General features: G+C 44.1%; 1 protein-coding gene across 1 annotated transcript in view; it reads right to left on the reverse strand.

Moving 5' to 3' along the window:
- The window catches only part of POMGNT1 (protein O-linked mannose N-acetylglucosaminyltransferase 1 (beta 1,2-)), an 86,840-nt gene that overhangs the window by 38,517 nt on the left and 30,032 nt on the right, over positions 1 to 18,291 (reverse strand). The window contains exons 6-11 of the mRNA XM_030206094.1: positions 16,571 to 16,688; positions 12,216 to 12,314; positions 9,813 to 9,940; positions 7,881 to 7,951; positions 4,354 to 4,429; positions 1,268 to 1,351 (exon numbers count right to left, since the gene is read on the reverse strand). Coding sequence (XP_030061954.1) covers positions 1,268 to 1,351; positions 4,354 to 4,429; positions 7,881 to 7,951; positions 9,813 to 9,940; positions 12,216 to 12,314; positions 16,571 to 16,688 — 576 coding nt within the window. The remainder of the gene's footprint in view (positions 1 to 1,267; positions 1,352 to 4,353; positions 4,430 to 7,880; positions 7,952 to 9,812; positions 9,941 to 12,215; positions 12,315 to 16,570; positions 16,689 to 18,291) is intronic.

Genomic DNA, 18,291 nt, shown 5'->3' on the forward strand with positions numbered 1-18,291 from the left:
ACCGCCCTCACGCCCTTCCCACCCAGTTCAACACTTGACTCCGCCCTCAAAAAAACGCTGCCGCCCTCCCTCCCAAAGATTCAGACTGTCGAAGAGGACCAAGAGGGAGGGCGGCGAGACGTCGACCGAATGGATGCGGAGACTGGTGAGGAGGGAAAGAGCAGTGGGTCCGACCGTCAGAGAGGAAGAGGGAGGGCGGCAAGACGGCGAGGTAAGCAAAGAAGCACATTGGTTGATCTCTGTTTCCACTCCCCTACGCAGCCGTCATTCCCTATACACAAAAAAACAACCAAAACTAGAAGCTGCTGCTTCACACTGTCGTTTTTACATTGAGGGAGGGAGGGGGGACGGATGGAGGGAGGGAGGGGGGGACCCTGCAACTGGGAAAAAGCGAGAAAGGGAGGGAGGGGAGGTAAGCAAGGAAGCACATTGGTTAATCTCTGTTTCCACTCCCCTGCGCAGCCGTCATTCGTATACACTAAAAGACAAGCAAAACTAGGGGCTGCTGTTTTACACTGTCGTTTTTAAATTGAGGGGAGGAGGGGGGACCCTGCGACTGGGAAAAAGGGGGGAGGGGGACCCTCCTGCAACTGGGACGGAGGGGGGGGACCCTGCAACTGGGAGACAGACTGGTGGGGGGCGGCCACCCTAGAAGTGGGAGGGAGGGGGGGGCCCTGGCACATACTCTCATTCTCACACACACACTCGCACCCAGTCTCACTCTCTCTCTCTGTCACACACACACACTCACACATTCACTCTCTCTCACACACACTCTCTGAAACATACACACTCCGAGGAAAACCTTGCTAGCGCCCGTTTCCTTTAAAACAGAAACGGGCCTTTTTTACTAGTATTAGATAAAAGTTCGAAAAACACTGTCTTGGTCTATAGGTACCACCAGCTTTTCTGAACTTTTGTTAGTATATATTATCATGGCCATCTCTCAACGTTTAAACATGAGTCATTTTAAATCCAATTTCCTGACTTCAATTATCCTAATCGGTGGCTGCAAGTTGATAAGCAAAAACCCAGATGGACTGAACTGTCACTGCAATTTTTCAGTCCATTTCCAAATGAAGATCTAAGGGGTGACTGAAGAATCAAGAATTCTAACGGGGTAAACTTTCTACTGCCTTATTTTTTCCCCATCTGAGTACCAAAGAGGGAAATGCTCTTAAGCAGGGGTAATTAAGAGTAACATTTAAGTTTTCCTGTTACAATGTTTCTCATTTCTCTAATAAAGGGGAATGAGAGGTTGCCACACCTGGGAAACGCGAGCATTCTTAATGCTGATAGGGGTATGCTGGATCCCTTTCAGACCAAATAATTCCACCACATCCATTGGTTCCTGAAAGGAAAGAAAAAAAAAACATATCTGAAAGGGACACTCATCAGACATCCAAAAACCCAATCAAGTATCTCGAAACCGTCCACTTCTAGCAGGGTAAAGAAGTTCTGCTTATATGCCAAGTCATTTTTTTTTTCCTACACACACACTAGTGTAAATCTGGCTGTTCATAAAAACAAAGTAGGAGCAGAAAACTTGTGACTCTGGGCAGGTCACTTAACCCTCCATTGCCCCATGTAAGCCGAATTGAGCCTGCCATGAGTGGGAAAGCGCAGGGTACAAATGTAACAAAAATAAAATAGATACTATTGGAGATTCTACATGGAATGTTGCTACTATTGGAGATTCTACATGGAATGTTGCTATTCCACTAGCAACATTCCATGTACAAGGCTGCGCAGGCTTCTGTTTCTGTGAGTGTGACGTCCTGCACGTACGTGCAGGACGTCACACTCACAGAAGCAGAAGCCTGTGTGGCCACATTGGTGATCTGCAAGGGCCGACTTCTAGTGGAATAGCAACATTCCATGTAGAATCTCAAATAGTAGCAACAGTGGAGGAGTGGCCTAGTGGTTAGGGTGGGGGTGGTGGACTTTGGTCCTGGGGAACTGAGTTGGATTCCCACTTCAGGCACAGGCAGCTCCTTGTGACTCTGGGCAAGTCACTTAACCCTCCATTGCCCCATGTAAGCCGCATTGAGCCTGCCATGAGTGGTAAAGCGCGGGGTACAAATGTAACAAAAATAAAATAGATACTATTGGAGATTCTACATGGAATGTTGCTATTCCACTAGCAACATTCCATGTAGAAGGCTGCGCAGGCTTCTGTTTCTGTGAGTCTGACGTCCTGCACGTCAGACTCACAGAAGCAGAAGCCTGCGCGGCCACATTGGTGATCTGCAAGGTCCAACTTCTCTAGTGGAATAGCAACATTCCATGTAGAATCTCAAATAGTAGCAACAGTGGAGGAGTGGCCTAGTGGTTAGGGCGGTGGACTTTGGTCCTGAGGAACTGAGTTTGATTCCCACTTCAGGCACAGGCAGCTCCTTGTGACTCTGGGCAAGTCACTTAACCCTCCATTGCCCCATGTAAGCTGCATTGAGCCTGCCATAAGTGGGAAAGCTCAGGGTACAAAATGTAACAAAAAAAAAACAAAAAACTGATTTTAGTCAGATTTAAAATAAACTGCCAGCTGTTTGAGGCTTGGGAGAGCAGTACTGCAACAGGAAGGAGTTTGCATATTATGACCGATGTATACTAGTAAAGATTTAAAAATTCATCTCAATACTGGAAAAGCAGGAGGTTAACGGCAGATCAGGACTAAGGTGCATTACAAGAGCTGTGAGTGAAGTCTCTGGGGGCCTGTAGGTTAGGGCTGAAAACATGAATAAGCTGCTTCATAGAAGTTTACCCAGCTCTGGTCCCAGTTATATTTGGCTCTAGACACTATACTGTTACTCTTTATTCTACACCCTTAGGGTTTGGAACCTACTTTATTTAAAAATGGGGTTTTGTATTTATTTCACAATGCAATGACAAGTATAATTTGAATAGGCAAACCGTGTGCAATATATGTCCTGATTAGACTAGCTCTGTTACTGTAAGCATTGCCTTGGATGACCTGAGAGGAAAAGTCTCCAGGTATAGAACCAGCACAGGAACATACCGAACATTTTATAGATAAGATTACCAATGAGGTTCATTCAGGTTGGAATGTGAATATACCAAATGTGTTCCTAATTACAGTGTTGACTGAACATGTTGGAGAAATCGATCATTCTTGGGATGCTCACTGGCTTAGAGAATTAAACAAGTATGGGAGTACATAATCCCACTGTGAACAACTGAAGGCATTTCGAAATCTCGATTTCAGCTGAGTCAGAAGTGACTTGCTGGCAATTAGTTAAAGGAGGACTTCGTATTAATACCTATGTATATTACGTATATTTTGTTTAAAATTCTTGATTTGCTTTCTCCCCCCCCCCCCCCCCCCCAATATTTGGAGGTCTAAGAAGAAAGAAGAATTGATACTTCCCTAAATTATGTATTTCTTTTCATTTTTCTTTAACAAGTTTATATTTGTGATGTAAGCTACCAAAAGCAAATAAATAAATGTTTGCTGATAGAGTCTAAGAGCAGCAAGTAGGTCTCAACAGAAGCCAGTCCATGGTTTGTTGGCAAGATGTAGGTAGTAGGGATTGAGGGAGGACTTAAATCTAGCTGTCCAGATTCATAGGGAACAAGATAAAAGACAATCCTGCTGGCGACAGCCAGGAATTCTTTTTAAATTTTTTCTAAACGCAGACTAGATTAGCCCCAGATATTCAGTGCCAGGCCATGTCCAGGCACCAGCACTGAATATCAGGGGGATAATTTGGCTGATGCTGGCTGCCAGGGTTTATGCAGGCCCCAGCTGATATTCAACCAGGGCCCACATAAGAGTTATGCAGGTGCCAGCTGAATATTGGCTGGCACCCACAAAACTTTGCCTTTTAAAGCCCCTCGATAACCTTTGTGCCACAACCCGACAAAGCCCCCCCTCCTGCCAAAAGAAATCACCCCTCCGCCCTCGTCTAGGTAGGCACCCCTCATGCCCACCTCATGTCCCCAGTGGTCTGTGGGGTAGGCATGAAGACCCTTCGCTCCTGTCCCTTGTGGCTTCCCTATGAAAATGGCTGCCGTGACCTTTCAAGGCAGCTCGCAGTACTACAAACCATAAATTTGCACACTTAACTATGCGGGAGAAGACACGGAATACTGCTGTCACCTGCACAGCCCTGGGCTCCTCCCTAATGCCATCCTCTGTACCACCCCTGACCTGCCTATTTTTTTTTATGGGTGATCAGAGGCGATGTTTAGTGGCACTGTCCGGTTTACAGCTGCTGAATATCTGCCCGCTTAAACTGCTTTGAATATTGGCTGGCACCCACATAAGTTTGCCTTTGAATATCGGCCAGACTAAAAATAAATAGAAAAATAAGCCAAGAGAAAAAACAGTCTCACCTCATAATAGCCATCTACAAATACAGTGATCATCTGAGGTACAACACCTTGAGCAGATAGCAAGGATCGAAGCATCCTACAAAAAACAGAAATGAGGTGTGAATGGGATGCACAGTTGTCAATCTTGGTACATAAAGAATATGAAGAAAAGCTGCTGACCATAAGGAAAAATTAGTGCTTACCTGATAATTTTCTTTCCATTAGTCCCAGCAGATCAAACAAGAGATGTGTGTGTTATGTTCATCTACCAGCAGGTGGAGATAGAGCTCCCCTGTATAGCAGCGTCACTCATATCTCTCTATATAAAAGGCAACCCCAACGTTCTGAAGCCTCCATGGAAGTTGAGGCGCCCGAGATATCCGGTGTGCCCTGGAGTGTCTGCACCGCCCTCGCGTCAAAACGTCATGACGTCGAGGGCGGAGCTATGACACTCGAGGCCTGAAACCGAAACGCCACAGCGAACTAACAAGGCAAGTAGCTCGGAGGGACGGAGGGAGGGGGCCCCTTGCTAGCACCCGTTTTATTGCCCTCAGAAACGGGCATTTTTTCCTAGTTTTTGATAAAGCAGTATAGACAGAAAAGCAGACAAAAGAACTCTCCTGTCTTGAACAAGAAGCAATCAGCAGAGCAAAAATGCATCCCAAGGAGTTTCATTGATCCTGGAGCAAACTGATGAAACATGTGGGGGAGGGGGGGTGGTTGGCATCTAAAAACAAACTTCCACTGTGAACACACAAGAACCACCAAGCTCTCCTAAACCTGTGGGAACAGATCAGGAGTCAGCACCAGAAAGTTTCACAGGGATGTCCATCCACCTGCTGAGATAGAATACTGAGAGGAGATTATATGGCAGAGCTCTGGTGCTCTCTCTCTCCACCTGCTGGTACATGGACATAACCCACGCATCTCTGGATTGATCTGCGGGATGACGTGGAAAAGTGGTTAGATACTACTCAAAGTGCAACATGGTTTGTCTATAAAATACTATGGGCCTCATTTTTGAAACAGAAAAACGTCTAAAAAAAAACAGAACAAAGCAGATGGACTTTTTCCACAAAACACATCCAAATCACTATTTTCAAAATTCATTTTTGGGATGCTTTTCTATGCAGTTCATCTAAATCTCAAGGGAACGTGTTGCAGGTGTATTTTGGGCAGGAGTATGGTGGGCTTACTGTAAAAAGGTCCAGGGCAAAAACAAAAAAAATAGAACTTTTTGGTTACACCTGTTCCAGTAACGACTAGGTGCCAAAAAGGTACCTAAACTGACCAAATGACCACAATTGTCACTGACCCCCTCCCAGCCCCCGGGTGAAAGTAACAGTGCATACCAGGCTCTACAACAGCTGCAGAAATAATGGCCATTCCTCTTAGAATAGCAAGCAGGTCCCTGGAGTAGCCTAGTGGTCAGTGCAGTGAACTGTAGAGACGAGGACCCAGGCCCATATCTCATTCTAACTAGTACACATCAGGCATAAAGTGTAAATGCCCCAAAAACACAAAAAATACCTATACTGAACCCACATAAAGGCAACACGTGCAGGCATAATGGTGTACATTTTTTTTTTTTACTATTCCTGGAGGGTTCACAATACAATATAAGAGGGTTATGATGTGAGGTGTACCTGGAACCTTTTATGTGACGTTCACTGCAGTGCCCCCTAGGCTGCCCCACTGTTCTGCTGGGACGTCTATGTGGCCACACTAGTAAGACTGCTGGCCCCCAGATATCCCAATGGCTTGTTATTGTGCGTTTCCCTTGGGACGTTTTTTGTTTGAAAGTGGTCCTAAAAGAAAGACGCACTGTGTACAAAAACTCTTAAAATAGGGCAATTTTCAAACCAGAAAGATAGATGATTTTTTTGGTTTGAAAATGACCATGTTCAGCACTGAAGTTTTGGACCTTTTTTTGCAATTGGGGAAACAAAATGGGAGCTGGGCAGACTTCTACGGTCTAAGCCCTGATCGTGACTGAATAGATAGGGATGGGCTGGAGTGTAAATTTTAAGGGGCTTCGACGTTAGCTTCAGAGAATGGCAAGGACAAATCAAACTTGGGTATACATGTAAAATGAGTTTATCTTGTTGGGCAGACTGGATGGACCGTACAGGTCTTCATCTGCCGTCATTTACTATGTTACTCTTTGGGGTTCACATGGAATGTTGCTACTAATTATGATTCCGGAATCTTGTAGCTCTTTAGGATTCCAGAATCTTCAGAACTTAGTACAAGAACAGTTATGGGCAGACTTCTATGGTCTACATCCTGAGAATGGCAAGGACAAATCAAACTCGGGTGTACATATAAAGTATCACATATCATGTACTACTACTACTACTATTTAACATTTCTAGAGCGCTACAAAGTGTACGCAGCGCTGTACAAACACAGAAGAAAGACAGTCCCTGCTCAAAGAGCTTACAATCTAATAGACAAAAAGTAAAGCATTTAAATTTAAAATATTTAAGCAGTCAAGCACAAGAGAACAGTCACAGAAGGACAGAAGATGTTGAAGGGTGGTCAGTGTGATTAGGTGTAACTCTGGTTGGAGTAGTGGGAGAAGGTGATAGGAGATATACTATAGGATGTCATTCTGAGGCCAGGCTAAGTCTAAAGCAGGAGAAGGTATTCTCTGCAGCCTATCTGTGAGATGGAAAATGCTCTCTGAAGCTGCTGCTATAAGTTGTTAGTTTTCTCTCCCTGAAAGAGATCCAAGCCACACGCACGAAGTTCAAACTGTCAGTGGGGAGGGTGAGGGGAGGAAATGGCAGTGCTTGATGAAAAAGAGAGCTCAGTTTGATAGGAGATATACTATAGGATGTCATTCTGAGGCCAGGCTAAGTCTAAAGCAGGAGAAGGTATTCTCTGCAGCCTATCTGTGAGATGGAAAATGCTCTCTGAAGCTGCTGCTATAAGTTGTTAGTTTTCTCTCCCTGAAAGAGATCCAAGCCACACCCACGAAGTTCAAACTGTCAGTGGGGAGGGTGAGGGGAGGAAATGGCAGTGCTTGATGAAAAAGAGAGCTCAGTTTGATAGGAGATATACTATAGGATGTCATTCTGAGGCCAGGCTAAGTCTAAAGCAGGAGATGAGTTTATCTTGTTGGGCAGACTGGATGGACCTTACAGATCTTTATCTGATGTCATGTACTATGCTACTATGTACCATCCAAAATCACATTTGGAGGTCATATAGAAAATGCTCCTCTATGTATACTAATCTGCTTCCAAGGATATGTGGTCTTCTTAAAATGCTCAGCACCAACTAGTACTTGGTACTATATTTTGAATATGTGCTAGATTGTATCAAACAATTAGGAACACAAAGGAAAGATTTGTGTATTATTAACACCTCCCTCCCCCCCCCCCCTGAATTATATCTAGTATTATCTAGGAGATGCATTGTTTTCTCCATTTAAGAAAGCACCTTTTTTATTTAGTTTTTTTAATAGTGTAGCAAACGTGTAACCGGTCTGGCATTACTGCTTAGACACTGAGTGATGCTTTCAGACTCATGCCTTTGCTCACCTGTAAAGGTAGTTGGGTCTGTTTCCAGCAATGACTGCCACTGGCACATTTAAGACCTTGGTACCTTTAAGCTGAAATAGAAAAAGCAGCACTGGTCTGAGAACACACACACAACATACAGTAATAGAAAATGGGGAACTGAGGAACTGAGTTTGATTCCCACTTCAGGCACAGGCAGCTCCTTGTGACTCTGGGCAAGTCACTTAACCCTCCATTGCCCCATGTAAGCCGCATTGAGCCTGCCATGAGTGGGAAAGCGCAGGGTACAAATGTAACAAAAATAAAATAGATACTATTGGAGATTCTACATGGAATGTTACTACTATTGGAGATTCTACATGGAATGTTGCTATTCCACTAGCAACATTCCATGTAGAAGGCTGCGCAGGCTTCTGCTTCTGTGAGTCTGACGTCCTGCACGTACGTGCAGGACGTCAGACTCACAGAAGCAGAAGCCTGCGCGGCCACACTGGTGATCTGCAAGGGCCGACTTCTACATGGAATGTTGCTAGTGCAATAGCAACATTCCATGTAGAATCTCAAATAGTAGCAACAGTGGAGGAGTGGCCTAGTGGTTAGGGTGGTGGACTTTGGTGCTGGGGAACTGAGTTCGATTCCCACTTCAGGCACAGGCAGCTCCTTGTGACTCTGGGCAAGTCACTTAACCCTCCATTGCCCCATGTAAGCCGCATTGAGCCTGCCATGAGTGGGAAAGCGCAGGGTACAAATGTAACAAAAATAAAATAGATACTATTGGAGATTCTACATGGAATGTTACTACTATTGGAGATTCTACATGGAATGTTGCTATTCCACTAGCAACATTCCATGTAGAAGGCTGCGCAGGCTTCTGCTTCTGCGAGTCTGACGTCCTGCACGTACGTGCAGGACGTCAGACTCACAGAAGCAGAAGCCTGCGCGGCCACACTGGTGATCTGCAAGGGCCGACTTCTACATGGAATGTTGCTATTCCACTAGCAACATTCCATGTAGAAGGCTGCGCAGGCTTCTGCTTCTGTGAGTCTGACGTCCTGCACGTACGTGCAGGACGTCAGACTCACAGAAGCAGAAGCCTGCGCGGCCACATTGGTGATCTGCAAGGGCCGACTTCTAGTGGAATAGCAACATTCCATGTAGAATCTCAAATAGTAGCAACAGTGGAGGAGTGGCCTAGTGGTTAGGGTGGTGGACTTTGGTCCTGGGGAACTGAGGAACTGAGTTCAATTCCCACCTCAGGCAGCTCCTTGTGACTCTGGGCAAGTCACTTAACCCTCCATTGCCCCATGTAAGCCGCATTGAGCCTGCCATGAGTGGGAAAGCGCAGGGTACAAATGTAACAAAAAAAAAAACAAAAAACAAACAAACAAAAAAAAAAAATATATATATATATATATATATATATATACACACATGTTATGGACTTTTGCAGCTTGATGTGATCTTCTGTACTAGTGGTGGTATATCAAATTTTTAATAAATGAGCTATTGTAGTTGTAGAAAAAGTACTGGATTACAATGACTTGGTTCAGTTTCCAGCTCTTGTGTAGGTTCTGTACCCCATTCTAAAAATAAAACAAAGCAACAAAATCTAAATGTAAACAAATTTGTTTTGTTTGATTTTGAGGGGGGGGGGGGGGTAAAATAGTTGCTTCCAATGATGGAGAACCTGTGAAACCTGGTCCTACTGCCACTTGATCTCGCTCAAAAGGTCAAGGGGGGGGGGGGGAACCAGCCTCAGCTTAAGACTTGAAACGTTTTGCCACCGAGCCTCTCCCTCCCCCCCGACACAGTGCAGAGTTCTCTTACCACATTGACACTATATACCTCAGCAGTTTCCTTACATTTACAATTCAAACCTGCCCCAGCCTAATCCTTTCCCAGTTCTTTGAAGAGGAACTCCCCAGTCATCAGGGCTTTGCTCACTCCACTTACAGGGTCTGGATTGAATTCGATGGGTGTGGGGTCGTTGCAGCTGCAGACACTGCCGTAACCTTCTACTTTGCTGCAGAATTTCTTCCGCCTTCGGTTCAGCTCTGTGTCAGGCCAGTGGCACTCTGCATCTGGAATCAAAAGCACTTTTTCTCAGGAAAAAAATATACATATATAATACAAACTCTGTAGCTAGTTATATAGTTCAAGAACTTAAAAAAAAAAAAAAAAAATAAAAATATATATATATATATATATATATATATATACACACTTTTTTGGGTATACAGAAGACATGTTCAATTAACATTCAAAATTGCTACAAAATGGATGCTGCACCCTCTAGTGGAGCCTCACAGTACTTCAAGTACCAAACTGGGCTCAGCCTGCCCCTACCTCGCCAGTCAGGGGTAGGCCATTAAGAAACAATATTCAGCAGCACTTTCCAGTTAGGAGACACTGAAAATTGCTGCTTAGACCCGGAGGAGTAATTTAAAAGGCCAGAAGCCTCTCCTAGCTGCTTAAATCCCTTTGAATCGAGGGCCTGGCTTTTAGACCGCCCAAAATACAGCAGCAAGACTCATCTTTGGCAGATCACGTTTTAAGAGTGCAACTCCTCTCCGTGCAAGACTGCACTGGCTCCCAATCAAAGAGCGTATAAATTTCAAAGCCCAGACTTTAATCCACAAGATAATACACGGAGAATCTCCGAACTATATGATAAATCTGATCAACCTTCCAGCAAGAAACATGTCTGTATCCTCACGAAAGTACCTCAACCTGCACTACCCCAGCTGTAAAGGTCTCAAGTACAAAACTTATTATGGATCCAATTTCTCCTTCCTGGGCAGCCGTCTATGGAACGCTCTCCCTAGACATATCCGAGCAATCCATGACCACCTACCATTTAGAAAAGCACTAAAAACCCATCTATTCAAACAAGCCTACCCAAAAGACCCAGATTAATCTCATGAACCCATCTACCTTACATATACTGAAGAGAAAACCACATTGACCCAGAATCTATCTCCCACCTTACCCTCCTCTCTCTATCACCTGTCTCTACCTACCTACCCATCCATTTACTACCCATCCATCCTTCTATTATGTTATACTTAATTTCCTACTTTACATAACATAATACAGACATAGTAACATAGTAAATGACGGCAGAAAAAGACCTGCATGGTCCATCCAGTCTGCCCAACAAGACAAACTCATATGTGCTACTTTTTGTGTATACCTTACCTTGATTTGTACCTGTCCTTTTCAGGGCACAGACCGTGTAAGTCTGCCCAGCACTAGCCCCGCCCCCCACCAGCCCCGCCTCCCACCACCGGCTCTGGCAGAGACCGTATAAGTCTGCCCCGCCTCCCACCACCGGTTCTGGCAGAGACCGTATAAGTCTGCCCAGCACTATCCCCGCCTCCCAACCACCAGCCCCGCCTCCCACCACCGGCTCTGGCACAGACCGTATAAGTCTGCCCAGCACTGTCCCCGCCTCCCGCCACCGGCTCTGCCACCCAATCACGGCTAAGCTCCTTAGGATCCATTCCTTCTGAACAGGATTCCTTTATGTTTATCCCACGTGTGTTTGAATTCTGTTACCGTTTTCATTTCCACCACCTCCCGTGGGAGGGCATTCCAAGCATCCAAGACAGAGAGGATAATACAGTATACAGTCAGAGAAACCAAAAGAAAAAAAGCAACACTGGGCCTTCAAGACTAGGACAACAGGAGTACTTTATTAAAGTACTCCTGTTGTCCTAGTCTTGAAGGCCCAGTGTTGCTTTTTTCTTTTGGCTACTTTACATAACAAAATTCTGTGTTACCTATTACTATGTAAGCCGCATTGAGCTTGCTTTTAGTGGGAAAGTGCGGGATACAAATATAATAAATAAATAATCATTAAGCTCTACTTACAGAAAGCTGATTTATAAGCCTTTCATTGTATATTCTCCCGTGTTTTGGTTTGGTACAAGAATTAATGCTCTACCAGCAACGCTCTCGGCTAGTTTTTCAAATAGGATCCTACCTACACATTCCACCCAAGTCTATGCAATAAATCTATACAACGGCCTATTAGGATCAGAAGATCTTAGATGGGGTAAGCTTACCAAAACCTAGCTTTATTAGCCCTACACTTCAAACAATATTTTTGAGGTCCCACAGTCCATTATCAGCTACTTTTACTTCAGTCATGTCCCCCAGTCAGGGGAGCAGGAGCCCAAGCTCAAGCCATTAACCCATGCCAGGAAATATCTAGTAGCGTTTGCCAGTTCACGCACATTATTTTGGCCACATTCCTCAGCACTCAGTGGAACACAAGACACTGCTCTCTCATCTTTTCATAATCAGCCCCATCATCTCCGCTAAAGGCAGTCATTTCAAAATATATAATCCTACCTTCACGAGATGTTAACTGGACATCAGTCTTCAATAAAACTGGGTCACCCCATGTGGACAGAGCTGGGGATTTAGAGTGTTTCTCACCATAAACCTGACCTAAAAGGGAGGGAAAAAAACAGTCAAAAAGATATAGGTTTAAAAATTACTTGCCTAGCCAAAAAATATTTTAAGTGAGAAACAACCATACATAAGAAAACCATAACATGTTAAAAAAAAATTCTAAGTAATTAAAATGTAAATGGTAAATAACATGCATAAACTGAACAAATCAATAATCCATACATGCTCCACATGGAGTCTGCTTAGGTCAGTTAGTGATAAAGACTGTTTCAGTAGGTCTGTGTTGCTGTCCAGCAATGTAATTTGCCTTCAGCTAGTACCGAAAAGGAGTGAGCTAGGCAGTTAGTGTCAAAATCTCTTAGAGTCCTCCAAGAAAAGACATGCCTCTAGTTCAGTGGTTCGCAACCAGTTTGTCGGGACACACTGGTGTGTCACCCAAAATTTGCATAGTAACATAGCAGATGATGGCAGAGAAAGACCTGTACGGTCCATCCAGTCTGCCCAACAAGATAAACTCATATGTGCTACTTTGTGTGTATACCTGACCTTGATTTGTATCTGCCATTTTCAGGGCACAGACCCAGAAACTCTGCCCAGCACTAGCCCCGCCTCCCAACCACTAGCCCTGCCTCCCAATCTCCGCTAAGCTTCTGAGTATCCATTCCTTCTGAACAGGATTCCTTTATGTTTATCCCATGCATTTTTGAATTCCGTTACCGTTTTCATCTCCACCACCTCTCGCGGGAGGGCATTCCAAGTATCCACCACTCTCTCCGTGTAAAAATACTTCCTGACATTTTACTTGAGTCTGCCCCCCTTCAATCTCATTTCATGTCCTCTAGTTCTACCGCCTTCCCGTCTCCGGAAAAGGTTTGTTTGCAGATTAATACCTTTCAAATATTTGAACGTCTGTATCATAATCACCCGTTTCTCCTTTCCTCCAGGGTATACACGTTCGGGTATACATGTTCAGGTCAGCAAGTCTCTCCTCATACATCTTGTAACGCAATTCCCATACCATTTTTGTAGCTTTTCTTTGCACCGCTTCAATTCTTTTTACATCCTTAGCAAGATACGGCCTCCAAAACTGAACAGAATACTCTAGGTGGGGCCCCACCAACGATTTATAGAGGGGCATCAACGCCCCCTTTCTTCTGCTGGTCACACCTCTCTCTATACAGCCTAGCAACCTTCTGGCTATGGCCACCACCTTGTCACACTGTTTCATCGTCTTCAGATCCTCAGATACTATCACCCCAAGATCCCTCTCCCCGTCTGCACATAATACGTCTCTCGTGGATTTCTACTCCCTAAGTGCATCACTTTGCATTTCTTCGCATTGAATTTTAGTTGCCAAACCTTAGACCATTGTTCTAGCTTCTGCAGATCCTTTTTCATGTTTTCCACTTGCTCCGGGGTGTCCACTCTGTTACAACTCTTGGTATCATCTGCAAAAAGGCAAACTTTACCTTCTAACCCTTCGGCAATGTCACTCACAAATATAATGAACAGAATCGGCCCCAGCACCGATCCCTGAGGCACTCCACTACTCACCTTTCCCTCATCCGAGTGAATTCCATTAACCACCACCTTCTGGCGTCTGTCCGTCAACCAGTTCCTAATCCAGTTCACCATGTCGGGTCCTATCTTCAGCCTGTCAAGTTTATTCAAGAGCCTCCTGTGGGGAACCATGTCAAACGCTTTGCTGAAATCTAAGTAGATTACTTCTATAGAAACATAGAAACATGATGGCAGATAAAAGCCAAATGACCCATCCAGTCTGCCCATCCTCTGTAACCCCTAATTCTACCTGTTCCTAAGCGATCCCACATGCTTATCCCATGGCTTTTTAAACTCTGGAACAGTCCTAGACTCCACCACTTCCACCGGGAGGCCATTCCACGCCTCCACCACCCTTTCTGTGAAATAATACTTCCTTAGGTTACTCATAAGCCTATTCCCTCTTATCTTTGTCATATGCCCCCTCATTCCAGAGCTCTCCTTTATTTGAAAAAGGCTCTGTTCCTGTACATAAATGCCCTTGAGATATTTAAACGTTTCTACCATGTCTCCTCTCTCCCTCCTCTTTTCCAGCGTATACATGTTGAGGTTCATAAGCCTGACCCTATATCTTTCCGTAGGTGCGGTCTCCAGAACTGCACCCAGTACTCCAAATGAGGCCTCACCAGAGACTTATACAATGGCACCATCACCTCCTTTTTCCTGCTGGTCATGCCTCTCTTTATGCGCCCAAGCATCCTTCTGGCTTTGGCCATCGCATTTTCTACCTGTTTGAGTTTTAAGGTCATCAGACACAATCACTCCCAAGTCCCTCTCTTCCTTCGCACACTGAAGCACTACACCCCCTATACTGTACCATTCCCTCGGATTTTTGCGACCCAAGTGCATGATCCTGCATTTTTGGGGATTAAACCTTAGTTGCCAAATATCGGTCCATTCCTCTAGCTTTGCTAGGTCCTTCCTCATGTCATTCACACCCTCCAGGGTGTCCACCCTGTTGCAGAGTTTAGTATCATCCGCAAAGAGACAAACCTTACCAGACAGCCCCTCCGCAATATCACTCACGAAGACGTTAAAAAGAGCCAGCTCTAGGACCGATCCCTGCGGCACTCCACTGACGGCATCCTTTTCTTCAGAGCAAGCTCCATTTACCACTGCCCTCTGTCTAGTACCAGTCAACCAATTTTTAACCCAACCCATTACTCTAGGTCCCATACCGAGGGCACTCAATTTATTTATCAGTCGCCTGTGCGGAACTGTGTCAAAGGCTTTGCTGAAATCCAAGTATACCACATCAAGCGCCCCTCCCACATCCAACTGTTTGGTCACCCAGTCAAAGAAGACAGTCAGATTCGTCTGACATGACCTGCCACTAGTGAAGCCATGCTGCCTCCGGTCCCACATTCCATGTAGTTCAAGAAAGCTCACAATCCTCTTTAGAAGCATTTCCATTAGCTTACTCACCACCGAGGTCAGACTGACATGTCTGTAATTCCCAACCTCCTCCTTACTTCCACTCTTGTGCAAAGGAATCACATTCGCCTTTCTCCAGTCCACTGGGACCACTCCAGTATCTAAGCAAGCATTGAAGAGGTCTGTCAGAGGAGCCGACAGAACTTATCCGAGTTCCTTAAGCACCCTTGGGTGTATCTCATCAGGCCCCATCGCTCTGCCTACTTTTAGTTTGGCGAGCTCCTCACACAGTCCTCCGTAAACGGGTCTTGGTCTACTACACATCCATCCCCTTTAGCCTTTGTTTTCTGCAGCCTTACCCCCAGTCTTTTATTTGTGAACACAGAGCTGAAATAATCGTTAAGCAGTTCAGCTTTATCCTTATCTTCCACATATTTCTCTCCCTCAGCTTTGAGCCTCACAATGCTATTATGGCCCTTCCTCTTGTCACTTACATATCTGAAAAAGGTCTTGTACCCCAATTTTACCGTATTAGCTATTTATTTATTTATTTATTTATTGCATTTGCACCCCACATTTTCCCACCTCTTTGCAGGCTCAATGTGGCTTACAATACATCATGGATAGTGGAAATAAGAAGAGAATAGGCATTTGGTGTTACAAAAGGATTTTGGGTTGCATGGTAATGGAATACATGATAGTAATATAACAGAAGGCATTATTAAACATTTCTGGATATATGTGTGGAGTTTCACATGTGTTGATCTTTGTGGTATATCTTGTCAAAGAGATGGGTCTTCAGTAGTTTGCGGAAGTTGGTCAGTTCACAGATCGCTTTTAGGTTGCGTGGCAACGCATTCCAGAGTTGCGTACTATCTTTTCCTCCATTTGCTGTTTTGTTTTCCTGATAGCTTTTCCAGCTTCTCTTTGCTTATTTAGGTATTCTCTCCTGTCTTCATCTTTCAGAGTCGTCTTATAACATGCAAAGGCTAGCATCCTTACCCTTATCTTTTCAGCTACTACATTCGAGTACCAGAGAGGCCTTTTTTTCCTCTTACTTTTATGTAATTTTCTAACATAAAGGTTAGTTGCCTTTAATATAGCTCCTTTCAGTCTTGTCCATTACTGTTCTACATCCTGCCCCTCCTCCCAAGTTTCCTTAGATGTACCTGGAGTTTTCCAGTCAAGATCTTAACAGCCTATAGGTTAAAATTACTTCTCACACAATTACACAGAGAAAAAGAACAAAGCTTGTGATGCGACACTGGTTAATGAAACAAACAGAAATGGTCACAGCCAACTCCAAGAAACCTAATCACTGCTTCACATACGTTAATTTCCTTAAAACAGAATTTTACCTCCTTTTTTCACCACAAATGTCCACATATCCCTCCAGCTGAGCGACAAGGCAATCTGGCTGCCCATGCTCTTCAGGAGGTTTTTGGCAGTGTCCTTAAGGTGGAAGGAGCCCTCATCCTGGAAAAAAAAATTCATTAGAGTATTTTTTTTTCACTATTTTTCTTACCGTGCTTTGTAAGTCCCAACCCAAAGATAAAATGCCCAAGCTACAACAGATCACTCACTAGCTCAGAGATGGAGGAAATTTTGGTTCCGGAACTAGCAAGGGATGCTTCCATTCAATCACCCATCTACATGATGTACATGAGCCCCACAGACTCCATCAGACATGATACCAAGATTTAAACTCAGGTTCAGCTGAGAAGCCAAAAGCACTCATTTAGTTGAAAGCCTTCCTCAGCATTTTTAGGCTCTGGCTTTTGGCAGCTGAATTCCATTTTTATGAAGGTTTTTAGATGATAAGAATGTAATATGACCCATATTGAGTCAGAGATGCATCAAGATAGAACCCTATCTCTGACAGTAGACAGTTTGGGCCAACAGATCACACAAAGTTAATCTTTTTCTTATAGTTCATTTCCACGGGATAAGTGATGACTTTCCCCAAGTCTATCTAATTATTTTTTATAGCCTCTCTCCTTCAGGAACTTGTTAAACCTCTTTTGAATCCTGCTATGTTAATTACCTTGGCTATGTGCTAATAGTTACCATGAGTTATTAGTGTACTGAGCCCCTTAATGGTGAGCTGTATGAAAAAATATATTTTCTACAATTTGTTTTCAATCTGTTGGTTGTTAGTTTCATGGAATGTCCTCTTACTTTAAGTAACTAGCACCCTATTTAAAATTTCCACCCCATTCATGATTTATAAAAATCTCTCATATTTCCTCATATTCATCTTTTCTGCAAGCTGAAGAGCCGTAACTTGTTTAGCCTGTTATTTTTGTTGCCCTTCTCTGAATCTTTTCTAGTTCCAGAAGAAAGACGCCAAATGGGTTAGTTTTGCACAATGCTTTTTTTGTATAAAAAAAAGGTGCCGGTATTCATTATGGGCGGGGTCACCACATATGGCTCCACCCCTATGGTACCCACACCCACATTAGCCACACACCTTATACCAGCCATGGCGCATATAAACAGACATTGAAAATATACTAGTATAAAAGAACAAAAATAACGTGATTTTTTTCATTATAAATAATTTCTGTAAGCTGTTACAGCTCCAGTATCCACTGCAAAATAAGACACCAGATGTAAATTCTCAAATTGGACATATTCCAAACACTAAAATGAAAATAAAATGATTTTTTCTACCTTTGTTGCCTGGTGACTGTTTTTCTAATCATGTTGGTTCCAGTCTCTGATTCTGCTGCTATCTGTTCTCTTAACTCCGTTTCCAGGGCTTCCTTTCCACTTATTTCTTTACTTTCCTCCTTTCTTGCCCTACATCCCTCGCGGAAAGGAAATTACATCAGAGGAGGGCGGGACGTGCTGAGACTGGAAGGGACGCGACAAGGAGGTGAGCCTGCCTGCCTGCCGCCTTGCCAGTTCGCCGTGACTTCGGGTAAACAAAAGATTTTCAATGCAGGAAGCACAGCCAGGTGCACGAACGGAAGGGAGCGGGCAGGTGAGCCGGACCGCACAAAAGGTGCTGGCACAAAAAAAAAACTGATTTTGCATGTAATTTAAAAAAAATCTATAAACCAACACAAATTGTGTA

Source organism: Microcaecilia unicolor, chromosome 6 (assembly GCF_901765095.1).
Source record: "Microcaecilia unicolor chromosome 6, aMicUni1.1, whole genome shotgun sequence".
Classification (NCBI taxonomy): Eukaryota; Metazoa; Chordata; class Amphibia; order Gymnophiona; family Siphonopidae; genus Microcaecilia; species Microcaecilia unicolor.